Source organism: Haliaeetus leucocephalus, unplaced genomic scaffold (genome assembly GCF_000737465.1).
Source record: "Haliaeetus leucocephalus isolate CR32 unplaced genomic scaffold, Haliaeetus_leucocephalus-4.0 Scaffold120, whole genome shotgun sequence".
NCBI classification, from domain to species: Eukaryota; Metazoa; Chordata; class Aves; order Accipitriformes; family Accipitridae; genus Haliaeetus; species Haliaeetus leucocephalus.
Window position 1 is genome coordinate 211187 of NW_010972556.1, and position 24290 is coordinate 235476.

Below are 24290 nucleotides of genomic sequence, written 5' to 3' on the forward strand. Positions count from 1 at the left end.
AAAGTTAGTCAGGGGAGAAATTTTATAATTATATTGCTTTATTAGAATTAAATCCTTTATACATCAGACCGTTTTGTAGTTCAGTGCATTTTGTCAGTTGTTATTCAGTGATGCGTTGGCATACTAACTGCCTTTCCCTTTTAATCAGATAGAACCTCATTTATTGCACTTCCAATGTAGAGGACCCATCTGCTTTTTTCCATAAGTCTGAAACACAAATATAAAATCCTCACTTGGCATTTGATAACTAAAGATTCATCAGTGTCTCCCTGTAGCATTCACTTTCTTCTTTTGAAAACTAAATTTATTAAATTTCTTCCTTTAAGTCTAAAATTTTAGAAGCAGAGTTATAAGGGTGAATGAACTTGAAAGTAATCCTTTAGTATTTTCCTATTGGATCGGATACTGTATATATATGTGTATCACAATAGAAAGGTTCATATTTTAGAATCTGTAAATAAATCATTATTTTAAAATACATGGTTACAGTTGATGTTTAGCTGATTTGTCAGTGCTAGTCACTTAGACCTCCCCTAGGGTCAATGGAGAGAGAGAGAGAAGGATGACAAAGGTAAGTTTATGCCATGTATGCGAGACATGAATTTTAGAATGAGATTAATTGCCCCTTGTTATATCTCTGTCTGGTTATGAGAAAGGAATCAGGGTAACTGGTTTAAATTATACACTTGACTTTTAGAAAGCTGAACTAAGGCATCGCACTAAAAACTTTCCATTCTTTTTTGTCAGTTCACATTTTTCAAGACTATTTAGCACAGAAAGACAGCAGTCTTAATTTTATAATTCCAAAAGTTTCTGTTCAAAGTCCAATTTTGGTGATAGTCAAATTTGCTGCCTTTTGATTTTCTTGATTTTTTGAAAGTAGCCATAGATGAAAATTTACAAATATGAAAATCATTTAAGTATTGGGATGTATAAGGAGTTTCTGGGATCTGTTCTATGTAACAACTTCTATGTAGACCATAACGTGTCATATACACAAAACTGATTTTCTTTAGGGTATGTAGACCTCCTCCTGCTCTCACAAGCAAAGCTAGTGTAAGACAGCAATTTTCTTTTCTTTCACATGTACTGCTGCCGGTCCTTCCCCCAGTTTGGTCATGGGCCCATTGCAGGTTTTCCAGATATCAAGCTGGAACAAGCCTAGTAGAAAAATACCTAAAGGCATGATACTGTCACTAGTCTTGCATAATACCTTCAGGAGTGTGCTGATGAGTTCAATGATGATATGAACCTTAGGGTGGTATAAGGCTTCAGATGCTAATATTATAGAAAGATCAAGATACTTCATAGAAAGATTGAGTTGAGTTTTGAGAGGCGAAGTAATAAGATGAAATTCAGAATTTAAAAATCAAACGACTCGGGTACTAGTACAAGCTGCTGCTCTAAACTGGAGGATGAGGAGCACAGCAATTCCAAGTGGCAAGGAGAAAATGAGGAATCTGAGTGATGAAGCTGCTCATAGAATGACTGAAAACAACCATTTCAATGCATCTTGGTTTTCCACTAGATGGGAAAGTAATAGTAGTATGAATTATGAATTAGTGAGACTTCCTCTAAAATATTATGTACAGTTCTAGTAATTGCAGTTGGAGAAAGATGAACTGAAGTCAGAATGGATGAAAAAGATGAAGGCCAGTATGTTGTCTTCTGAACAAAAAGTAGAATAGACTACTCACATGAGGCTGAGAAGAGACATGATTCCATCTATAAACACTCCAGAGAGAAATACCAAGGAACACAAGCTTTTGGAGCTGCTAGATAATTTTGTACTAAGCATTAATTGATTTAAACTGCATCTGCGTACATTTAGATTGAAATTTTAAATAAGGTTCAGAACTATATAGAAGACCATTGAGCTTCCTGAAACAATATTCTTAAAGGATTGATGGAGAGAGAAGGTCTGGTTTTGAGATGGCTTGATTTGTTTATAAGGAGTTATGTGATCTGAGGTTTTGCAATATCAAGGGAATAAATTGAATAACTCAGGGGACCTATTTTTCCTAATGTAGTTTAGAAACCATGCAGAATTTTGATGGTTCTTTGCTTGATGTTCATTATTTAGAAAGGCTTCAATCTTGATCAAATTGCCTCCTCTCACCTTTCTGCTCCTTCTCAGTGAGTTAAATCTGCATATTGCAATGCTGCTTAGATTCTTATTTTATACATGGCAGGCAAGCAATTTCAAACCATTTTAAGAATACTGATGAGTTTATTGCATTTAAATTGTGGAACTGAACTTCCTTAATTCAGCAGAAGGATTTTACAAATTACTGCTGCTTTCTTTTTACATTTGTAATCAGTATATAGGGGTTTTTTTTTACATCACATTGAAAAGTTTGTATTCGTAAGGCTGTGGCTCTGACTGGATGTAAACCTCCAATAAAGTGCTACTTCCTCTTTTTTTCCTAGCCTGTCTATATGTGATTCATTTTATATTAACATCTTGTACAGTATGTTAAAAACACAATTAAAATATTTTATTAATGTACTTTAAGGGTCAGGATTACACTTGTGGTAAAAAGAAAGAGAACCTGAACATAAACATTTTTACAGATGCTTACAGTTTTTTTGGGGGAGCTTTCATAGAAGTGGGTCTCTGTTGCCAAGGTCAAAATCATTGTACGAAGTGCAAAAGGCATATCGTTCAAGCTGGATTTTCAAGTGGTGGTGCAGGGACCTAGGTCATTTTAAAAAAGCTAGTCAGTTATCAATGTAGTTGAGTGCTGACATTTTGGAAGAATCTGACATTGGCACTTGTTGTATTCAGGTAGTTTGGGTGTGACCAGGTCCAGGTCCAGGTACAATAAGAGAATGTCATTAGTTCATAGTTTTTAACTGATACTTTTCATGTATTTCATGTTTATATGGTTTATTGTATCAAGGACTGAATCTTAAGCTGTAAAGATTATTAGGACTCTCAGATTTTTTTCAGCTAAAAAAGGCAATTTGATTGTTATGAAATATTATGAGGAAAGGACCTGGTAGGCTCAACTTATGTACTAAAATATCTTGTGAGAGATCAACATTCAGGTTTCCATTTTACTGGTTTCATTGGGATATTGCCTGTATTGGTCTACTGTCTTATTTTTAAAATATTTTCCCTGCTTCAGTTGCAAATTGTTATGAAAAAGACCTCACTCCTCTCCTTTGTCTTTTTCCATTCCTCTTTTTTTAAGGATAACTGTAGTTTCCTAACCAACTCTACTAAGGACCTCATGTGATCAGTGTCATACTACTCACCTTTTGCTGGAGGAACATAGTAGCAGAATTTTGCTACATACAAGGAGCCCATGAATAAGATTATGGCTGAAACAACAAGAAGCAGTTATTACTGGATGATGCTTTGCAGTAAAAATCTGTGAAATACTACCTAACTTTGTAATCCACTTAGCTCTCACCTATTTCAGCAATTTTATTTGTTTATTTGTGTAGCATTTATGGGTATTTTCATTTCAGTGATGAATATAAAACACTGGGATAGAAATTACTGAAATTATGGCAGTGCAATATATAAATCACATTAATATACGTACTCATTTTAGGACAAACAATTGAATATTCACCTTGAAAAAGAGATAGGCATGGAGCAGTAAGCAGCACAGTATTTCTTCCATTCAGTGAGATATTGAATAGACCAGGAATACATAGTTGTAGCAGGTACGAAAAACAGCATCAGCATTCAAAAATACTGTTTACTTCTATGAAAATATAAGACAACATGTAACGAATTTGAGAGATAGGACGATTAAAGTGCAAAAAGAATATATGGTTTGTACAGGCCAAAAACAGAGTAGATAGTATACAGGCACAGCAGGATACAAAAATAGGTATTTGTATGAATAATAAAAGCATTTTAAATAGCATCAAGTAGGATCAGGTCTCCATATTTCAGAGTATAAGCCAGCTGATCCAGGGAAAGAAAGAAAGATGACAATCTTTTTATTTAATTGCAGTCAGCTATATCAGTATGCATTAAGAAGTTTTTTAAAGCAGTCTGAAAGCATTTGATTACCAGAAAACATTTTGAGGTTAACTGGACCATGTTTAGGATTTTATGGAAATAAAGTCACTTGTGTGTAGTAACATTAGATAAAACAACAATGTTCTCATTTTAAAACGTTTATCTTAGCTTTCCTTTGTCTTGCCATGTCTTCATCCAGCGCAGGCTCTGATGAATAGCCTGGATGCCTCTTTCTCTCCTCAGAAACCAAAGTTTTCTGTTGCTTTTAGAGGCCTCTGACATCCCTTTAGATGTGCACGCATGGAGTCCCTTACTAAACAGTCCTCCCTGGAAAATGAAGTCTTCCTTGTGTCAGGCAGGACCAAGTATGGAAAGGCAATTTGAAATTAAAAAGAGAGTTTTAACACAGTCGTTTATATTTTGAATGTAGTCTGGTGCTTCCCATGTGCCATAACAAAAGGAAAAAAAAAAAAAAGGAAAAGAAATTAAAGTCAGTTTTGAGGGAACTTGCTGTGGCTCTGAAAATTATTTCACGCAGATGTAAGCACCAAAGGTGCTTTAATGAATGTGGACTTAAGCCATCTCTTTTCTGGATAAAGCAAAACAAACAAGAAAACAACAACCAAACAAACCCCTAAAACCAAACCAAACCAAAACAAAAAAAAACCATGCAAACCAAAATTTTCAACCTGGAAGGGAAGAGATACAGGATACAGTGTAATGAGAAGAGTCAGAGAGAAATTATTCCACTCATATAAAGATGCAGGTTCAAGTGTCAGGTCTGATGGATGACTCAGGATCAGTTACAGCTCTTTTAAATATGATTAAAATACAAAGTTTTGACAAAATTTAACTTCACTGACAATTTTATCAACTTCATATGTAAAATCACACTTAGAAAAATCAGGGGAAGAAGCTACTGAATTTTCATTTTTATTCAAGGGATTCACGGTGCTAATGAGAATTTTTAAACCTTTTTGACATGTTTTTTTTTTTCCCAGAAAATAGTTCATTTCTCTTTAAGTTATGTGCATTTTTTTCATGAGTAAAAAAACCAACAAAATTCATTATAATTATTTAAAAGTGAAAAACATCTCCAGTTCTAACCATTATTGATATCTGTGATACCCATAGAGAAAATATTCTTCAGAACTAACTTGGAAAAATTAGTGTTTTATTACACGAAATGAGCAAGACCATATTAATTTTGCTCTCTTTGCATCTTCATTTTAGCACAGTTTTTTGCAACTGGCATGTGACACATCACAGTGATATATAGCATGCTGAAAAAATGAACTTGCTTTTCTGAGAAATAAACCAGCAATCATTACTTGGACTGAGTTAGTGGAAGATATCAGTTGCTGAAGAAAAGAGTGTTAGGAGTTTTGAGGGAACACTTCACGTGAATGCTATGACAGAATGTCAAGAAGGGAGCAGTAGTAGCATGAATGATACAGAATATGAGTGAAAATGACACCGAGAAAGATTAAGAAAAGATTTATTACAGGGTGATAGTGATAGTATACTGTACACTCACAGGGTCAGATAATTTGACATAGGAAGAGACCTTGATAGTATTTTAGATGGTTAAATATTTCTTGGAATTGTGGGAGACTTTAACTTCCTTCTTGTAGATTTTTTAAAGAAAATGTTGCTAATATGCAGCTGTCCCTATTATTCTGTGTGTTACTAATTTGGAAACATTTTAAGATACACCAGTGATAAGCACTACCTTCCTACTAGTTTTATTTTTTCTGTTTCCCTAAAATTCTCATGTGTAAGCATAAACCCTGGTATAGAAAAGAACTCGGGTGTGTGGGAGAAAGCACCTATTCAAATAACAGCACTAATGAAAGGGAGCAGTGTAAATTGCTGGCAAAGCAAATTGCTTTTAGCATGAATGTTCTCTTATTCAAGGTCATTCTGGTATAAAAGTCCTTTGCAGCTCTCCTACAATATACATCTCAATGAATGTCTGTTTTTTCTTAACAAGGATTACTCCTCATTAGTGTTGCTCAAGCACATTTGTATGCAAATAAGATTGGGTAGAGGGGTGCAGCCCCTGTGCTAGGGAGCACAGTGAAGTCCCTTCCCTGCCCATGTGTATGTACTACAACACGACACACGTTACGTATCCTTACATGGGGCCACAGCAATGGCAGGCTGGACACAGACACAAAGGGGACATTGCGCAGTGCATCTTCTCCTTGGCTTTGCTGCAGAAAAGCTGGAGCGCTGCACAGCAGCTAGGGCTATGTGGCCACCTTGGTGAGGTATGTGGAGCACTGGGCAATCTCATGTCCTTTCCCTCTAAGTAAATCTGTGCCTAGATTAGCTGCGACTGATTAGTAGGGTAATTTTAGAAACAATAATTTGTTTGTGCTAGAGCATGTCTGTCTTCTGGTGACCCACAACTCTGATTCAAACCCACAATGTATGGATAAATTTCTCCGTATCAGAACAGAAACTGATGATGAGCATGCAAATTTAAATCTCGCTTCTAAAGGATGGGGGTGAAGAATTCTTGCTTCAGAGGTGCAAAATAGCCGTACAGAGGTTAAATCAGACTTACATATTCATCATACATTGTTAAATAGTCCCATGCAAAATTACTTTCCTCTTATTTGTGGAATGCATGTTGTACACACGGCCTCATCTAATCTTATGCCACTTTGCAAAGCAAAAACTAATTTCAGTTCCAGAGGATGGAGCAGCCTTCAGTTATACAAGTTAAAGGATATGTGCTGCAGTTCATAAGGAGTGCATGTACATTATAAATTCATGTAATTGCTCTACAGAGATGCTGATCCTAATTAAGACTTCATTGGCTTTTTCACTGAAAACAGTTAAAATTGCCTAATTAAGCATGAAAAAATGAATAAAAAAATTAAATGAAGACTCTTTACAGAAGTAAACCAAGTTTCTGCCAAGTTTTAACTCACTTATAAGCCTGGGAGGGGTTTTATCCTCTTCAACTGAGACAAGGAAGGGAGTTCTGAGGGGCAAAAGCCTTGGTCAGGTGGTACTTGTCCATTCGTGGTACAGGCAACTTCTCCATTTTGTGGGTCTGAGATGTATCACATAGTTTAGTACAGTACAACTCTGAGTATGTTAGTTTGGGACTTTCTTTTCTGAAAATTATGCTATCCAAAAAGGCTTCTGAAGAAGGGATGCAAACAAAGCAGAAGACAGGACAGAGGACTAGTAGAAACAAGGAAACCAAATGCGCAAGGTAAATGAAGTGAGATCCTCTGAGTCTCCTGGGTCTTGGCATCTCTCTCTTCCCCCACTTTCTATTTCCTGATGTCATGCTTATTTTTCCAGTTCACTTCTCTTTTCTCTTCATTCCTCCTGAGGAATGCTTTCTACTTCAGTATTTCCACAGATTTTAACTTTGTTCTTCAGTCACTTTATAAGCATACACAACATTAATATGTTGCATATTAATACAGCATAGCCAGTTTCTGAAATTTCATACCTTAAACTCTCTCTGAATGCAGCACTAGAGATGTAGATGGACACTGTGTACAGTTTCCCTGTCTGCCGCATGGAATGAGCTAAAAATGGTGTTGATGTACTTTCACAACTTCTGTATAGCTGGGAATTTAGGGAACAAAGTGTGACAAGTGTGAGGGTTTGGCTACTAAAACTTACATATTGATGTGGATATTAGCATCACCACTAAAGACAGTTTCCGTAATTTCTAGTTGTGCTGCCACGTGAGTAATACTAAATTAACTAATATCTGTGTGAGGATTCTCTGACATATGAATAAAATGTTGTCTTTATGAAATATGTAAAGCTTAAGTGGATACTTGAATAAGTTTTCATTTTGTAGGTGCCTTTAGATAGTAAAAAAGTAGGGGTTTTTTTCTGATTCTTCCTTTTATTGTCCTGACAGTACAAACAAGTGGAACAGTACATGTCATTCCACAAGTTACCTGCTGAAATGCGCCAGAAGATCCATGATTACTATGAGCACCGCTACCAAGGCAAGATCTTCGATGAAGAAAACATTTTGAATGAGCTCAATGATCCCCTCAGGGAGGTAAGATTAAAGTATTTGAGTAGTTCTTCATGGTACAGAAAAGTTTCCTGTGTTTGCTGCTTCTTTGTTGAAATGCTCTTTCTGATTCTATTATGTAACATTTAATCTCATTTGACCTAGTCAATGAATGACCAGGAGAATGAATTTTGTATTAGATCGACACAAAGAAATAAGCAGATTTACACTCTATTCTGAACCAGTCTGTCAGAGTTACTGCCACACAAGGATGTCAAAGAGTAAAACCCCATCGTTAATTGTTAAGAGAAACTCATGGTTTTCTGCCATTCTTTAGAACAGATAGGCACTGGACTAGAATAGTCCTGGATGAAAGGTTTTTTTCTGCTCTCCCTACTTGCTAACCACGCATCTGTGCAGATGAAACCACTGAAAGCCACCAGTGAAGGGAGAACTGCTTTGTTTGATTCTGTGAAGTAGCATCATTGGACAAGATGGTCTCTACTCGAGATGGGGAAGCTGGAATATGATATACAAGCCATTAAAAATCTCTTTTGTTAAAACTGTAGTCTGTATTCCAGTTTGGTGGTTTATGTCATGTCATGTCATGTCATGTCTGGAAGCAAGGTGCTTGTGTGGGAGGAAGGCAGCATTCATCTTGTTGTAATAGAGGTAGCTGCTTAATGGGAATATAAACCTGACTGTCTTCTGTTGGGTGGTGCTCATGCCTGACCTACTCAAGGATGTTTGTATTATCAGTTGGCCGATACCCTCTACTGAAAGGAGGAAAAAAAACCAGAGAAGAATGAAGTTGAATAATTTAGAGAAGAAAGCATAAACAGGGAAAAGAGAAAAGAAACAAGAAAAGGGGACAGTAAAGGAGGAGCAATCTGATAGGTGATGAAACCTGTGTAATTTTCAGTGATATCAAGTAATGCTTTGTAGTATCCTCTGCTATGGGATGAGTGGTGCTGAATACATGCCTGTGTGTACATATATATATATTGAGTCTACTTTTTGATGTATATATATGTGTGTGTATATATATATATAAACCCACCCAACAGAGCACAGGATGACATCTGTACTTTTGGAAAGATATGTCAAGGTTGAGGGTTTTCTTTAACAAGTTTCATCGCATGAGAAGAGCATAGGTCTGTGATGTGTTCTCTGTATCATTGAATCCTGCTTTTTGTTGTGAAGGGAAAACATGTCATACAATCCATTGCCAAAATCAATCAAGCTCCGTATTTAAAACAGTTATAAGAAGCAATGTGTTGTGCATTCACGGGCTCTGAGGGCAGCTGGCACAGTTTTGCCATGTCTGTGTTATCAAAGTCCAATAGTGGCCTCCCTTCTTACAAACTGCCAGCTGGGAACGGTGAACAGTGCCCCAAATTGCTGGGTCATTGCTAGATGGTTCAAGTCAAAATCAGGCCAAACCATGATTGTTCTAACAAATTAACAATACAGCTGACTGAATTCCAGTGCCTGGGCCAAATAATTCCCTAACATAAATGTAGCCGGAGTCCTTCCATTACATTGTGAATTTGTAAGTGTTTTGGAGGGCAGGTAGAGGGCTCTGGCTTCCGCACTGCCTCTGCCAGTTTACCCTGTGGCTCCCCTCGGCAGCTTTTGACATGTCACGAGGAGAATGTACTATAAAAAACTATCATGTAGGACAGGAAAAGTGTGGGAATTATCCCTAGAGAACAGTGACAGTCAGAACATGAAACTTGACCAGTATGGAGCTTTTGTTTTGCGAAAGGAACAGAAGTGTGTACAGACACCTCAGTCACTGACATCAGAAACAGTTTCATCTATTTCCGCTTTTAAGGAAAGCATTTCTCCATAAATGAAGTCTACTACCCTTCCATTGCAAAATCTTCTTTTACTAACAACAATTTGCAGTTATGGCACGCTAATTACCCATCTTTTCCTCCTTCTCTCCTTGTTTCCTCCCTCGCTCTCAGCCTCTCTCCCTCCCTCCACTAGTTCTATCCCCTTTCCTTCCTTTTTTCTTATTGCTTAAGAGCAGCAAGGCAAATCTGGTCAAGCATAAAAAACCAAAAAGCACTTCTGGGGAGAGACCAAGCATGGAAAATTTCAAAAATTAATGAGCCACTAAAAACATGAAGTAAGAACAGAATTTCATGGAAGGAGTGGCTTCTGATTTTGCTATGATCATGCTGTACTTAGTAGGTCTTCTTTGTTCTCTGTATTATATAAGAAAAATGTATTTACTCAGCTACAATCAGTTGCACACTGCCCTGATGACAACATAGTTGTTCCAGAAAAAGATCCAAAAAAAAAGAAAGTAAGAACTGGACAGTGGCAATGCCAGAACAGGTTTCCCAACAAATCTGTCCAAATTCTGGCAGCAGTTCGTGCAGTGTGCCCTGAAAACACTATTTGGGTTTTTGCTTAGTTTAGCAGTTTCAAATTCTGTTTTAGCTGCCACTTCAGTATGTGCAGTTTGGTAGTGCAGGTAGTGGCTTTTTGATGTTACTAATGGATGATAAATTAGAGCCTTTTAAAGGCAGAACACAATTGTTTGTATGTTGGACGAGATATTCCATCTTACGTGCCAATAACCGGACAAGGCTATAACATCCAAGTGGTAGCACAGATACCCTAGCCACATCATTCAAGAATAAATATTTACTGCATTTCTTAAGTTTTTAATGAATCCTGCATTTTATTATACTTCGAGTTTAGCATAAGGTAAGAATTAAACATTCAGAATCTCCACATGGCACACTTAGCTTGATTAGCGTAGCTTCTGATGAAGACATTCAACTGAAACCATTATTTCCTCACTTACAGTAAGCAGAACAAAACAAAACACACAAACTACTGCATAATTATAGCATGAATTTAATAAAATATTGTAAAAAAAGGTGCAGTGTTTTCAGTTCTCCTTGTTCTCAGCCATTCGTTTACTGTATGAGCTGAAATTTTCTACAGCTAGACTCTCTTTAGGAGTGATGACTTTTTTGATAAAAAAAGGATGGATGTTAATTTTACTGAGCTTCTGAAAATTGTGTATGGAACATTCCTAGTAGATTGGATGATTAAAATAATGAAAAGCTAAGAAAAGTTTTGATGCATATGTGTGAGTAGCTAACTTCGCTGGGTAACAGAAATAGAGTCATGTTTATTGTGGGGAATTAACTAAGGCTTCATAAAAAAAAAGGAAAAAGAGAATCCTAACCATTTTTAAATTTTACAAGGCTCTCTCTAGGTGCTTCATAGCTAAGTAAAGCAACTGGTAGCTGACCTGTATCATTCAAGGTTAAGCTTGAATTAATAAATTCCCTTCAATGACTGGGAACTAAGGTAGACACTTATTAGAAAATGGGACTTAAAAACTTTATATTCTCCCCGGTTAAGTCAGTTGCACAATTTGGGTATATTAGTCCTGCAGTAATGTAGTTAATTGGATATCCTCAGCTCTATGCACTCAAACTGAATTAACCATGCATTGCCATATGCAGTGTGCTACTACCTGCTCATAAGGAAAGGTGCTCTCTGATAAAAGCAAAGAATTAAAGGTTTCTTTTCATTAAATTCAGAAATTTCAGTCTTACTGAAAGGTATATCCCCTTTTTCACAGTTAGACTTATCTGATAATAACTGTCCAGCCTTCTTGAGAATCAGATAGTCAGGACACTCCAGACAGTTACAATTTCAGTAGAGATGGAAGATTTTAAATTGCTTCTTCCAGGCCATGCAGGGTTGGCTTTATCAAACCTATCTGTAGCTCCATACAAGTTCTGCAGCAAGTCTGAGCTAATCATCAGGCTCTCTCTGCACATACCACGCCCCTCCCCACCCCCAAAGAAAACTTAGCTGACTAACTCAGAAAAAAGGCTATATCTTCAAACATCAGTTGACATGTGAAATAAATTTTGCCTTTAACAGCATTTGCAATTAACTATCTCCCTCCCTCATTTCTTGAGGTAGCAATTAGCATGTTTCCCCTCTATAGATATCATCTCTGGTTCTTCAGCAGATGGGGATACTTGTGAAGTTCTCTAAAGTTTACATTTTTTGACTCAGAGTTCTGGCCACCTATATGCTTAAACATCATTTGGCGTCAGAAGGCCCTAGTCCCAAAAGTGGTCTTTATAAGTGTCATGACATGAAATGGAGATAGTACAGACAACAAGGAAAAAAAAAACCACACAAAAAAACCCCAAAGTTCCCACAGCTAAGAGAAATCTATTCCAAAAGGACACCTGAATTACAAAAGTTTAAAGGCATATACATAAGCAGTTTCATCTACGAACAGAGTGTAAGAAAGGTCAAAGTGGCTCACCTCTGGCATTTGTCTAAGCCACCAGCCTCACCAGCAGTGGCTGTAGGTGGATGACCATAGAAGAATGAGAACAGGGCAAGTACGGTATTTCCCGTAATGACTCTCCTAGACTCCCAATATTTTCAGTTCAAGGGTTTCTCTGAGATTGATGTGATTTGTCTACTGGGTAATCCTTAATACATATCTCTTCCAATTACTTATTTACACTCCCATTGAATCAACGTACACTCTCTCTGCAACCACAACATCCTTCGGCCGGGAGCACAGACCTGTACCCTGCTGCATGGGGAACCACTTCTGCATTTTGGGACTGAACCTGGCTCCTACTGTTTTTTCGGTTTGATGGCCATTAATTCCTGTAGCAAAAGTGATAGTACAGTCAATTCCTACCCACCCTCCACATGCCAGTTATGATTTTATAGACTTCTGTGATAACATCCTTAAACTGTATATTTTTTAAGGTAAAGAAACCTATTCTACTTAATTCTTTCTTGCATGGAAGTCAGCTCACCCTCATGATCATCCTTCTTGCCATTCTCTAAACTTTTTCCTGGCTCTACTACAGCCTTTTAGAGATGAGAGCGCCAGATCTGCAGGTAGCATACTGATTTTATAATAATACGAATAATTCCTTTCCTAATAATTCCTAACATTAATTTGCTTTTTTAATCACTGCCAACCATTGAGTTTACCTTTTAAAAATTGTAACTGTGAGCTAACTCCTAGGAGGTAATGGATACGTTATTTTATGTATTTGTCCAGGTGTATCACTTAACATTGATCTCCATCAGTAATTTCCAACCAGCCCATAAGAAGCTGCTTTTAGTTTCTTTTTAACAAGATTCTTCATCTTTACACAGTGCTGTTTCTGGAATTGAGCAGAACTGTGTGAAGTTCTTGGCCTTTGTTGTTCCCATAGGGATACTGAATATAAGTAAGTACATTATGGTACCTATTACAGCCTAATGAGTCAGGTGTAAGATTCTGAAAAAGATCCTGCAGAGTGCTTAGTATTGCATCAAGGGTGGCATTTTGTGACAGTTCTTGTAGGGGAGGTACTGTCACAACAAAATAATGGAAAACCTCCATTACTAGATTTATAATTGATAAAAGCAATTACATCTAAGTGAAAACAGGACTAAAACCAGATCAGTTTGGTACCTGTAGACAAATTGAGTATATTTTCAGAGAAACTATTTGGTCCTTTCAAAATCAATTTTAAAATTATCGATTTGGTAACCTCACTATTTTTTTCCCAGTTGTTAACCTTCTCCTTTTCCCAATTAAAACTTACTTCCTTTTTTAATATCTTTTCTTCTATTTAATATTTATCTTTAGAAATCACAGAACATTATATTCTCATTTAGACTATACTATAATCCTATGCACAAAGGATGAAACATCTCCAGAGTTAATAGTATGAGGCCAAAACGTGGTGTGATTAGACCATGGTAAGCTTCAATCCTTTTTAATAGTGTAGTCATTATGATTTTTGGATACAGGCCATCAAACATTAAAATAATGGTAGAAAATCAAATGAGTTTATTAAAAAACAATAAAGCATCAGAGTCAATATTAAATTACTAGACATTCCAAGTATTTTGCTTCCATAACAACTTACATCCATAAATTTAGCTCATGGAAGACAGAGAGGTAATTCTTTCATTATAATCCACTGTACTTTTATGCATTTTTATATGCAGTGAACCTTGGTACGAAGCTTAAAGAGGGGAACTAGGGAAAATGCATTAGAATTATAGATGTAGTAATACTGGAACTCATTTAAGTATCTTTTTATATAGCTATATGGAGAGAGTGAATACCTCTTTATCTAGTGCATTAAAGGTTTTTTTCACATAGGCATAGATGAAATGTAACTTTAGTTCATACTCTGGAGTACTGAAGTCATGAATGAATTATGCAGCATGTCAGTCATGCAGAAGAAATGCTGATATACCCAGCATTACTTATTTGACCAATCCTCGGGAAAAAAAGTATTGGTATTTTTGGAAGATCTGTGTAGGTATGCCTAAATGATAGTCTAAGTATACAAGGCTGAAGCAAATCCTTGAAAACCTCTTACAAATAATTAAGTATTTTAAATTAAAAATAGTAACAGATGGGCCATTTTAATGTTGGAAATGAGCAGACAGTCACCAGGTGATTGGATTATTGTGTTTTAAGATGCTTTGCCCGAGTGGGTGTGACATGGTAACAAACTGTGCACACTCAAATCTGTTTCCCTGAGACCTAAGACAAAGTAGTTTGATTTCCTGAACTGGGGGGGGGGAGGGGGGTTGCACCTCGATGTATGCACATACACAAGTGTACATGCTGCAGTTGAGACACAGCTTTTGAATTGTCAACCACTTTCATTGCCGTTGCACATATTCAAGAAACTTTGATCACAGTCCCTTCTGTGTTTGACAGGCTTTGTTAGGAATTCCATCCTGAGCTGAGACATGCTTTGGTAAATCCAGCAGTTCTCAGTAGTTATGATTTTTGAACAGTCTTGTTACTGCACCTACGAGATTTCCTGTGTCATAGTTGCTTAATAAATATTTAAGAAATGGCTGTTCTTTCATGAGCTCTTCAAGTATAACCCAAATCAAATCCCCAAATCTTAGTGCAGTAGTTGTCTTTCATAGAAAGGTAAGTTGTTTGAGAAAACTACCAGACTATTTAGATGCAAACTAAACACTGTAAGAACAGCAGCTAATGCAACAGGAGTGCTGTCCCGCGGAGGAGCATTTCACACTATTGCCTTATTCAGTCCGAGATCATGCTTCCAAGTGTCTGTCATGTCTCAGTTTTTAATGGACTGAAGAATTGTTCAGCTGGGTAATACCCAGGTAGTGCTAGGGGCAGTGGATCTAAAGAGTCAAGCACTTTTTTTTTTCCCTTTATGCATTTTCTACTTAAAGCCAGGAAAGGTTACTAGATATTGGACAATGCTTACCACAGCATGTTCATTCCTATTAGGTCTGAATATGCTATTGCAATTACAGATGGCATTGCTGATTTTTAGGAGGTTAAAAATAATAACAAAGTACTTCAGATGACTTCTGAGTTAGTTCTCCTTATGTAAACACATTCTTCTAACATTGTACTGGCTTTGGCTTAGCTAGTGTCCTCTCTAGAAGGATTTGGAAAGTTTTGTTTTATTTAGCTAAACCAGAATGATCTTTTGCCCAAATCCCTGAATTGTGACTGTGAGTCCATTAGGTTAAAACAGCAGAAGTTAACGCAGGTACCTTTGTACCCTATAACTGACGATAAATGAAAAATAAATAAATGAAAATTCTTGATGCAGGGTTGGAAACTACATGGTTTGTTTTAATTCGAGATTAGGAGATGCAGGATCTTGCTACAGAAAAGCAATCTGGTACCTGCCAGGGCTCTCCATTTTCCCATCATGGGCTTCTGCAGTAAAAAGTCATGGCACTTGCATAAGGGGAGTGTGGGAAGGGGAAGGGGGAAAGCAGAGGGCAGGAGGCTGCCCTGATCCCAGTAGAAAATGTGCAAGCAAGACAGGGATGCACAGTATGGACGTGCCCACATCCCTTTCCTGTAAATCTCATCCTTGGATATGGTGAGAGAGATAATCTTCTCCTTCAGTTTTCACTGTGGAATTTAAATTCTAGGTCCAGAAGCAGGCTGAAGTATTTTGAAGCATATTTGTTTGGAATTGGTAATAGTGCTGGGGTGGGGGCATGTAATACAAAAGTTTCTGTGTTGAGTGGGCACCCTTTAAATGTGCCAGTGTCCATGAAAGTCACCACAAATGAAGATTGGAGTTGTGACTCACCACCAGCAAGAGGAGATAAATACATCATGAACCATCTGATGCAGAAGCAAAAACATGTGCCTGTTTTTATGCACTCAGTTACACATTATGATTATGGTAGTAACAGCGTACAGAATGGTACACAGCATTTCCCATGCATAAATTTGGAGTTGCGTTTTAAAAGCGTGTGATCTCACAGGCAAAGACAAGGAGAACAAAAAACAACAGAGCACAAAATCTGCTCTGAATGCACATTTATGAACTTAATTTCCAGTTGGTACACTGGTGATTTAAGAAGGTAAATCTCGTTAAGGCTGTGGGAGATATCCAAGTTAAACTCTGCACATCATGGCAATGCTAGATCATTATTTTGCTTTTTTGCTAGTGCCACTTGAACAAAAAAATTGTACATTATTTTGAAACCTAGACAAAAGTCTGTCTAATGTGTAGTTTTGGACTTCTGCTGTTACCTAGCAAACACAATAAGCAAATACTTACAATCTTTTCTCCAAAAATTGTCTTGCAGGTAAGCCAAAAGTGAAATACTGATTTTTTTTTTGTAAAGACTTAGTGTTATCAGTTAATATGTATAATAAGCAGGGAACTGCTAAAGTCCTCTATACTGCTCCCATCAGTTAATATTTAAAGTGGGGAAACAATAACTAGACATGATTTAGGGTTTAGGAACTAACTATTAGACAATGGGGTTTTATGTTTATGTCAGAAAAGATAATGGATTGTGGTCTGATCAACAAACCTTGAAGAACCGCTTGGAACTGCCAAGACAGAGTAAGAAGAAGGTAAAAGGTAATTCCTACAGGGGGAGATCACAACCACCAGCTCATTGACTGCCTACTCAAATGATACCACCTACTCAAAAGATGACAATGAAGGAAGAAGACAGAGTCTGTGCGCTAATTTACATGAGAGGCTGAAATTTACATGAGAGAAGAAAGAACCAATTATTACGGGAAATAATAATGAATATGTATTACTTAAGTACATAAATGTGGGAATTTTTGAGACAAAGGTGTGCTGTCTTGAGACAGGCAGCCATTCATGTGCATCGATGAAATTAATTTGAAAATACCTCGACTCTGTGTGTTATTGGCTTGCACACCATGTAAACGAACCCTGTTTGAGGGACAACATTAGTACCTGAAAAATCAGGGGTCTCCTCCTCAGTTGCAAAATAATCTTTTGAAAATGTAATGTCTTTTGATGAAGAGTCTTTATATAAGAGGTTGAATGGAAATGGGAATTGTAAAAAAAAATTTTGGAATTACTTATAAATGGACAGATAATGAAATTTAGTATAGATATGGATGTACAAAGTATTCAATTACACTTGTTTAATTTAAAGATAAATGTCTAACACTGAAGGAACTTAGCATCTGATATTTTTAGTGATTAACAAGAGTCTTCCTCCCCTTGGGACTAAACTACTCTGATACAAGATTGTTAGAAATGAGTGGAGTTAAAAGCTGGTGCAAAATGTGGAGTCTGACACTGTGAGTACAGGTACAGACTTCCCTGTAGCTCCTGGGCTGAGTTCAAGGCAATGTTTTTTATCCGTTGTCTCTGTCTCTTTCATGATACCTTCACACAGTCCTGCTCAGTGGTAGCGCTGGGTCCTAAGCCAGCCTCGGTAGGAGTAGAACACTGACTGGCAAGGAGTTCCCCTAAGAGGATTTTAATCTCCCAGCTTGTTCTGTGGAGTCTATGTTTGTTAATTTTTTTCTGAATAAATCCATTTTTCTTTCCCTCATTTGTTAAAAGCAAAAACTCTGTGGTTGGTTGAGAGAATACTAACAAGGTGCCCTGAAGCACATACAGTTGCAACTTTTGTGAGCTGATCATTGCATGCTTGAGCACTCTGATCACTACAGTACCTTTGAAGCAATGGATGGTGCCTTGCTAGAAGGCTAAACTTTTTTGTAGATAAGATAAATACTTGTGTGGTAATATATATTTTAAAGAAAAGCCACATTCTTTGTAATTAACAGTTCTCATTTTAGCCTGGATTGCAGTCATTAGTTAACTGTGCAACTGAAAACTATTATTTATTTCTATGTTCCCATGAATGTCACTTACAAGTATTAAAAATAATTTTATTTCATAGTGAGGAGTTTTTCTTTGTACTAAATTGAAAATCAGGAGGAAAAGATGGATCTGTGTCTATTAAAAAAAGTAAGAAAAGAGTAGAACTACTGAGAATCATTTGAAAAATATACCTGATGAGAGCATTTTGCTGTGGGAGTTGTAACAGATTATTTGGGAAATACAGTGGCTAGTACAGACACCCACAGTCCCTGAAACAAAAATCTAGCTACTCATTATACCACTCATTGCCACACATAGTATAAACACTTGTGTGTTTATGAAAATATGAGTTTTCATAATCATCCACATTTCACCAAGACTAGAAAGTCTCCCATCAGTAGCAGCTGGAAATTAAATAGTTCATGCTTTTTAGCATCTGGCACAAAACAGATTCACTCCTGAGAGGAAGACAATGCTGTCAATATTATGTGTGGACGGCTTAATATATAACAGACCTTGGAAGGAATTAAAAGGCAATGACATCTGTAAAGAACCAGTAATGGAGGTGTATGTAGCTTGCTTTGTCATTCTCTAACACCAGGTATGTTCTTCATAATATTGATACTTACAGCAATGAGACAAACTTAGAATGTGAGAAAGAGGTTAATACCCCTCCTGAGCCATTATTTAAAGTTCATGGCTGGCCTATTTTTAGGCCACCATGTGAGAAGATGTTCGCTGAAAATAGATACAGATCATGTGTCCTTGCAGAATATAGAACATCGGGACATTTCATTTCCAAAGAGCATAATTGGGACTGGAGGCAGAATCTTCTTTCCTCTCACCTTTTTGCTTGTAGATTATAACTTCAGTTATACAAGCACACACTCTTACATGAGTTATATTAACCTCTAAATATTTAACTAAATCTAATTTGAAATATAGTTCTAATGGGATGCATTAATTAGTTAAACTTTGATTTTTTTACATTAAATATACAAATATGTACATTTGTACACATATAAATATGTCCATGTACACATATAAGTATATGTGTGGGAGAGCATATATATGCATATATATACACACATACATGGACTTTCAGGCACATACATGCAAACAGGTGTGCCCAAGACGTATGTGTAAGAATACTATATAATACTTGTTGATATCTTTGTATAGTACTAGGTACATACTCCAGTATGGTGTCCTGGTTTCAGCTGGGATAGAGTTAATTGTCTTCCTAGTAGCTGGTACAGTGCTGTGTTTTGAGTTCAGTATGCCAAGAATGTTGATAACACACTGATGTTTCCAGTTGTTGCTAAGTAATGTTTAGTCTAACGTGAAGGATTTTTCAGCTTCTCATCCCCAGCCAGCGAGAAAGCTGGAGGGGCACAAGAAGCTGGCAGAGGACAGAGCCAGGGCAGCTGACCCAAACTGGCCGACGGTGTATTCCATACCGTGAGACATCACATCTAGTATAGGAACTGGGAAGGGGGGACGGGGATTCGCCGCTCAGGGACTGGCTGGGTGTCGGTCGGCGGGTGGTGAGCAATTGCCCTGCGCATCATTTGTACATTCCAATCCTTTTATTACTACTGTTGGCATTTTATTAGTGTTATCATTATCATTATTAGTTTCCTCTTTTCTGTTCTATTAAACCATTCTTATCTTATCTTCTTATCACAAGTTTTACTTCTTTTCCCGATTTTCTCCCCCATCCCACTGCGGGGGGGGGGAGGTGGGGAAGTGAGTGAGCGGCTGCGTGGTGCTTAGTTGCTGGCTGGGGTTAAACCACAACATATGGTCTTTATGTTTCTCACTGTCACAGTATATCTCAACACATATTTCCTATGCCACCAGTCTATGTTTATAATATATTACATTAAAATGATCTGTAATGACAAGGGTTTTAAGGGCTGTCCTGTGACATAAAATCAATATAGATAAATTTGTTCATAAAAGTAGAGATTAAAATGTAGTCTTAAGATCATTTGAAAATCTTTCTGAATAAATTATAGGAACATAGTTCTTATGGCAATAATCCTCAGTCTGTATTTAATTCATGAAGTGAATAATGTAATTATACTTAAATGCTATTAATGGTTAAATAAATTTAAAAGTTTGGGCAAGCAGATGAACTGAAATTGTTTTGAAAAAGAATATTTAACTGATGTAAAGAACATGGCACAGACTATGCATTCTGTGGCTGCTGAGTCTCATGCACAGATGCTAATGGCAGTTCCTGAGTGCCCTGCTGTCATCAGGCCCCCTTGCTTTTAGTGCATGTCTAGTCCTAGAGAGAAAGCACAAGCACGAATCCTTAAGGCCTTAGTGATTGCTTGCAGAGAGCAAGCACAGCATAATTACTAAATGTAGATGGCGAAGGCTACAAGTATCTCCCTTGGTTTCTTGTTTATTATTTACATAGCCACTTCCTCTCCATGCTCCCTAGAACAGAAATGTGCAAATGCTGAGGATGTCCTGTGCATCCTTGCTCTGTCAAGTCTTGACCATGATTTGGCTCCTACTTGTAAAGCGACTCTTTCTTTGTTACTCTGATACCATGTCATTATTAAGTGTGTCTGCCTACTTGATGTTTAAAGAGCCTAATACATTACTTTTACTCTAGCTGTTATTACTAATCCACATTGACTGGTCTACTCCTGCCAGTTTGCCTTCTCTTTCCTCCACATGAACTGCTATTGAGGCTGTTCTTGCTGTCACCATGCCTACTTACACTCCTCAGAATTTCTTCCACTCTTTACACCGCCCATGCCATTTATGCATCTCTTTCCCCTGCAGCTACCAATATTAGCCAAAGTGGCACTCTCAAGCAAATTCTAACTTTAGGGCTCTCTAGCTGTCACTCTACTAAGCTATTCCCAGAGACTTCATCTTAATTTTTACCATCCCATGATATCTCTTCTGGAGCCAGCTCTCCATGTCTCACCCTTACAACTGAGCATCATCCTCATGTTTCACTGTAAAACTGGGCCTCTAGAATCAGCGCTTTCAGTATTTTTCTGCTTCTGCATGCTTGAGCTCTGGTGCAGTGGCCTGAATGTGGGTCATGAGTTCCTTACGCTCGTGTTCCAGGTTGCTGCTCACAACATAACAACACTGAGCCCTTGCGCCTGATCCCACTCCAGCACCCTTTTCAGTAGTTTCCTTTAGAAGGCAAATTCAAATGGTCCCATAATTAGCTGGTCCTAGTTCACGTAGCAAAGCAGTGACGAAGGCTGATTCAGAATTAGAAAGGGATTGTGCATCCTCCTTATCTTTCTTTTTCTATCCTTCTGTTATATATAGATGTGTACATCTATAGCTGACATGGTAAATATTCTAGCACGTACACACATAGGCATTCAGGGTTCTGTCACACATTTGTCTAAGAAAGCTAAATAAATCTTCTTGTTGTTTACAAATGCTCTTTTTTGCCACTTCAAGATGCAGTTTATACATAATGTAGCAATGTTTAGATTTTGTGGGTTAGATAAAGTTAGGAGTTTGCTGTTTCTCCCATATCATAATATAGAGTAGGCCTTCATTGCATAGTTACAAATCAAATTAGATGCAAACAGAAATGTACTTAAAAACTCTAAACATAATTTCAGTGTGGATATTTCAAGCTCAGCGAACTGGGATTTATCCAGTATAATCAGTAAGGTTTAATTTAAGCCACTTAATAATTTTATAGTGAGAGGCTTTGAACCAATGGGCTTTTAATTCATAATAAGAAGTAAGTGTTAACCTAGCAATTAACAAGATAACAGTATTTCTGATCCAGAGCTCTTGGAGAGCTTTAAATTAACTCAGTGAACAAATCACCACTGATTTTTAAATAACTGTTTTCCTGGTTGTTGTTGTTACTGTGTCAGCTAAACCATACACACAGGGTGTGGATAAAGCACATTTTCTTGAGAACTACCTCCTTGGTGACTCAGTTGTTTTGGCCATTTGGGTTGCAGTACACAGGGGGGATGGGATGGCAGAAGGAATTTCTTGCCTGTTGCAGAGCTCACAATAAACTCTCCATGGAAGCGTTCCTAGCTTCAATTTCTGATCTTGATCAAACAAGTACAAATCAGAAATAAGTCAACACAAAAATTTATATCCAAGCCACAGCTTTCTATTTCTCCTAAGGCATGTTGATTTTTTCCTGCCACCTAGTTCTTTACTTCAGTACTTTTTTTTAGCCCCCAGTCTGCCCCCTGCTAGCTTCAAACACAGATTTTTTCCTCCCTGCTCTCATCCACAAGTTATTCTCTTCACGGCCTTCCCTTTCTTCAGCAAGAGAAACTGTATTGTTCAGGCATCACATGCTGTTCTGCATTCTGACTGACATATTTAACACAAGAAAGCATCCAGATCAATATATTTTACCTAGTTAAGTTACACAGGTGTAACTCAGGCTGCCTTTGTGGAACTCCACTGTCTCATCCTCTTTTTCTTTCTCTCACGCACAACTACTCTTCCTTGCAATCAGGTGAATCAGTGTCCTGAGAACAGTAGCACTCTTTCCAGCACTATTCTAAAACAAAACCATTTTTTTTCCGGCAGTCAGGTGAAATCTCACTGACTTTGGTGAATATGAGAAGTACTCTTCATTCAGAAAAGCTTTAAGTAGCATTTGAGGGGTTTTTTGGAAGGCTATAGTAAAAAAAAAATAAAAAATAGTAGCTGCCACACAGTTCCCATACAAGGTCAAACACAAATTGATTAGTGTTAGCAAGTAGTATTACTGGAGTTTCAGTACAACTGCACAAGAATGAATATAGGTTCCAGAATCATCAGATTACCAGATAGGGGAGGTGACTGGAAGCTCCAAAGATGGTAGAAAAGCAATGCTACAATAGATATTAACCTGTGAGCAAGCAGACTAGACAAAGTTTTGTAATTATTAGCAAAACCAACTTTCTCCTGTTTCTTAATCACTGTTTTAGAAAAAATGAGGTGTGCTTCATTCATTTGTACAACAAACATGATTACTAGTTCACACCACCGCTCCATGTACTAACACAAGTTTCTGATATAGATACCAGTAGAATATGGATACTGGTAGGATTTTGTAAACTTCACATCTCTTTAGGATGCACCTTTCTGCCACAAATTGACAATATATGTGTTTAAATCTGTAGTCTCATTGGCATAATTGGACAACTTCAATATTTCAGATGCCTTACTAAACCAAGATTTCAGTCTTAAGTGCCCCCTGCCCAAGATGCTATTTAGTAAATACTATAGTATTAGTGAGTATAACACACAAACATAGACATACACAAATGGAAATGAAGATATTTGGTTACTCAGGGGTAGAAAATTGAAATAGTGATTGCTAAATACATTTGCAAATCACACTTTATTTATTCAGTTAATAAAAAGGAACAGTCTCTGCAGCAACTGCTGTATCATACGGCACTAATTCCATATTACCTTCTGTAATGAACTATGGGTGTTCTTTTACTAAGAGCATTCAGGAAATTTGTTCAGCAGTAGGGTTCAGAAGGGAAAACCTGCAAGAAATAGAGATTGGTCAACTGGCCCAAACTGTCAGTACTTGTCTGGTTTATCATGACTTCTCAGGCTTTTGAAATGAGACTGGCTATCTCACAATTACAGACTGCCCTAAAACATTGCCTGTATTGCTGTTCTCATTTTGATGCTTCTCATCCTTTTCCCAGCTGGAAACCAAACTTAAGAGGCATAGAACATTTCAGAATATTGAAGAAGAAGAAAGGTAAAATCCCTTTAAAAATAGCCCAGTTAAGGAATGGCTGGACAGTTAGTGCATGAAAGGGTGGATAGATAGTGTCTTTTTTGTTTCTTTCCTTCTTTCTTTTGCTCTTTTTTAATCTTGTAAATATAATGGAACATCCAGAGAAGAGAAGCATGAGATGCCCAGCATGCTCTCCCTTAATCTCCATTAAATTAATTAACAACCTGGGAGAAAGATGGATATCCTTCATCAGACTAACTTTATTGGTGGTTTGGTTGAACCATATATCCTCAAAAGGATTATCCTGTCTGCATTTGAATTTAATGCAATAATAATTCTGAAGCATAAAAATGCATATAAGGCATTGAATAGAAAATTCTGATCAGGTAGGGAATGATAGAAAAGTATGCAGAAGGCCAACATTTAATCAACAAA

At 37.2% G+C, this 24290-nt stretch overlaps 1 protein-coding gene across 1 annotated transcript in view; it reads left to right on the plus strand.

Annotated features, from left to right (window-relative positions):
- HCN1 (hyperpolarization activated cyclic nucleotide-gated potassium channel 1) overlaps positions 1 to 24290 on the plus strand; it is a 190630-nt gene that overhangs the window by 138800 nt on the left and 27540 nt on the right. Inside the window, exon 6 of the mRNA XM_010585827.1 lies at positions 7884 to 8030. Within this exon, the coding sequence (XP_010584129.1) occupies positions 7884 to 8030 (147 nt within the window). The remainder of the gene's footprint in view (positions 1 to 7883; positions 8031 to 24290) is intronic.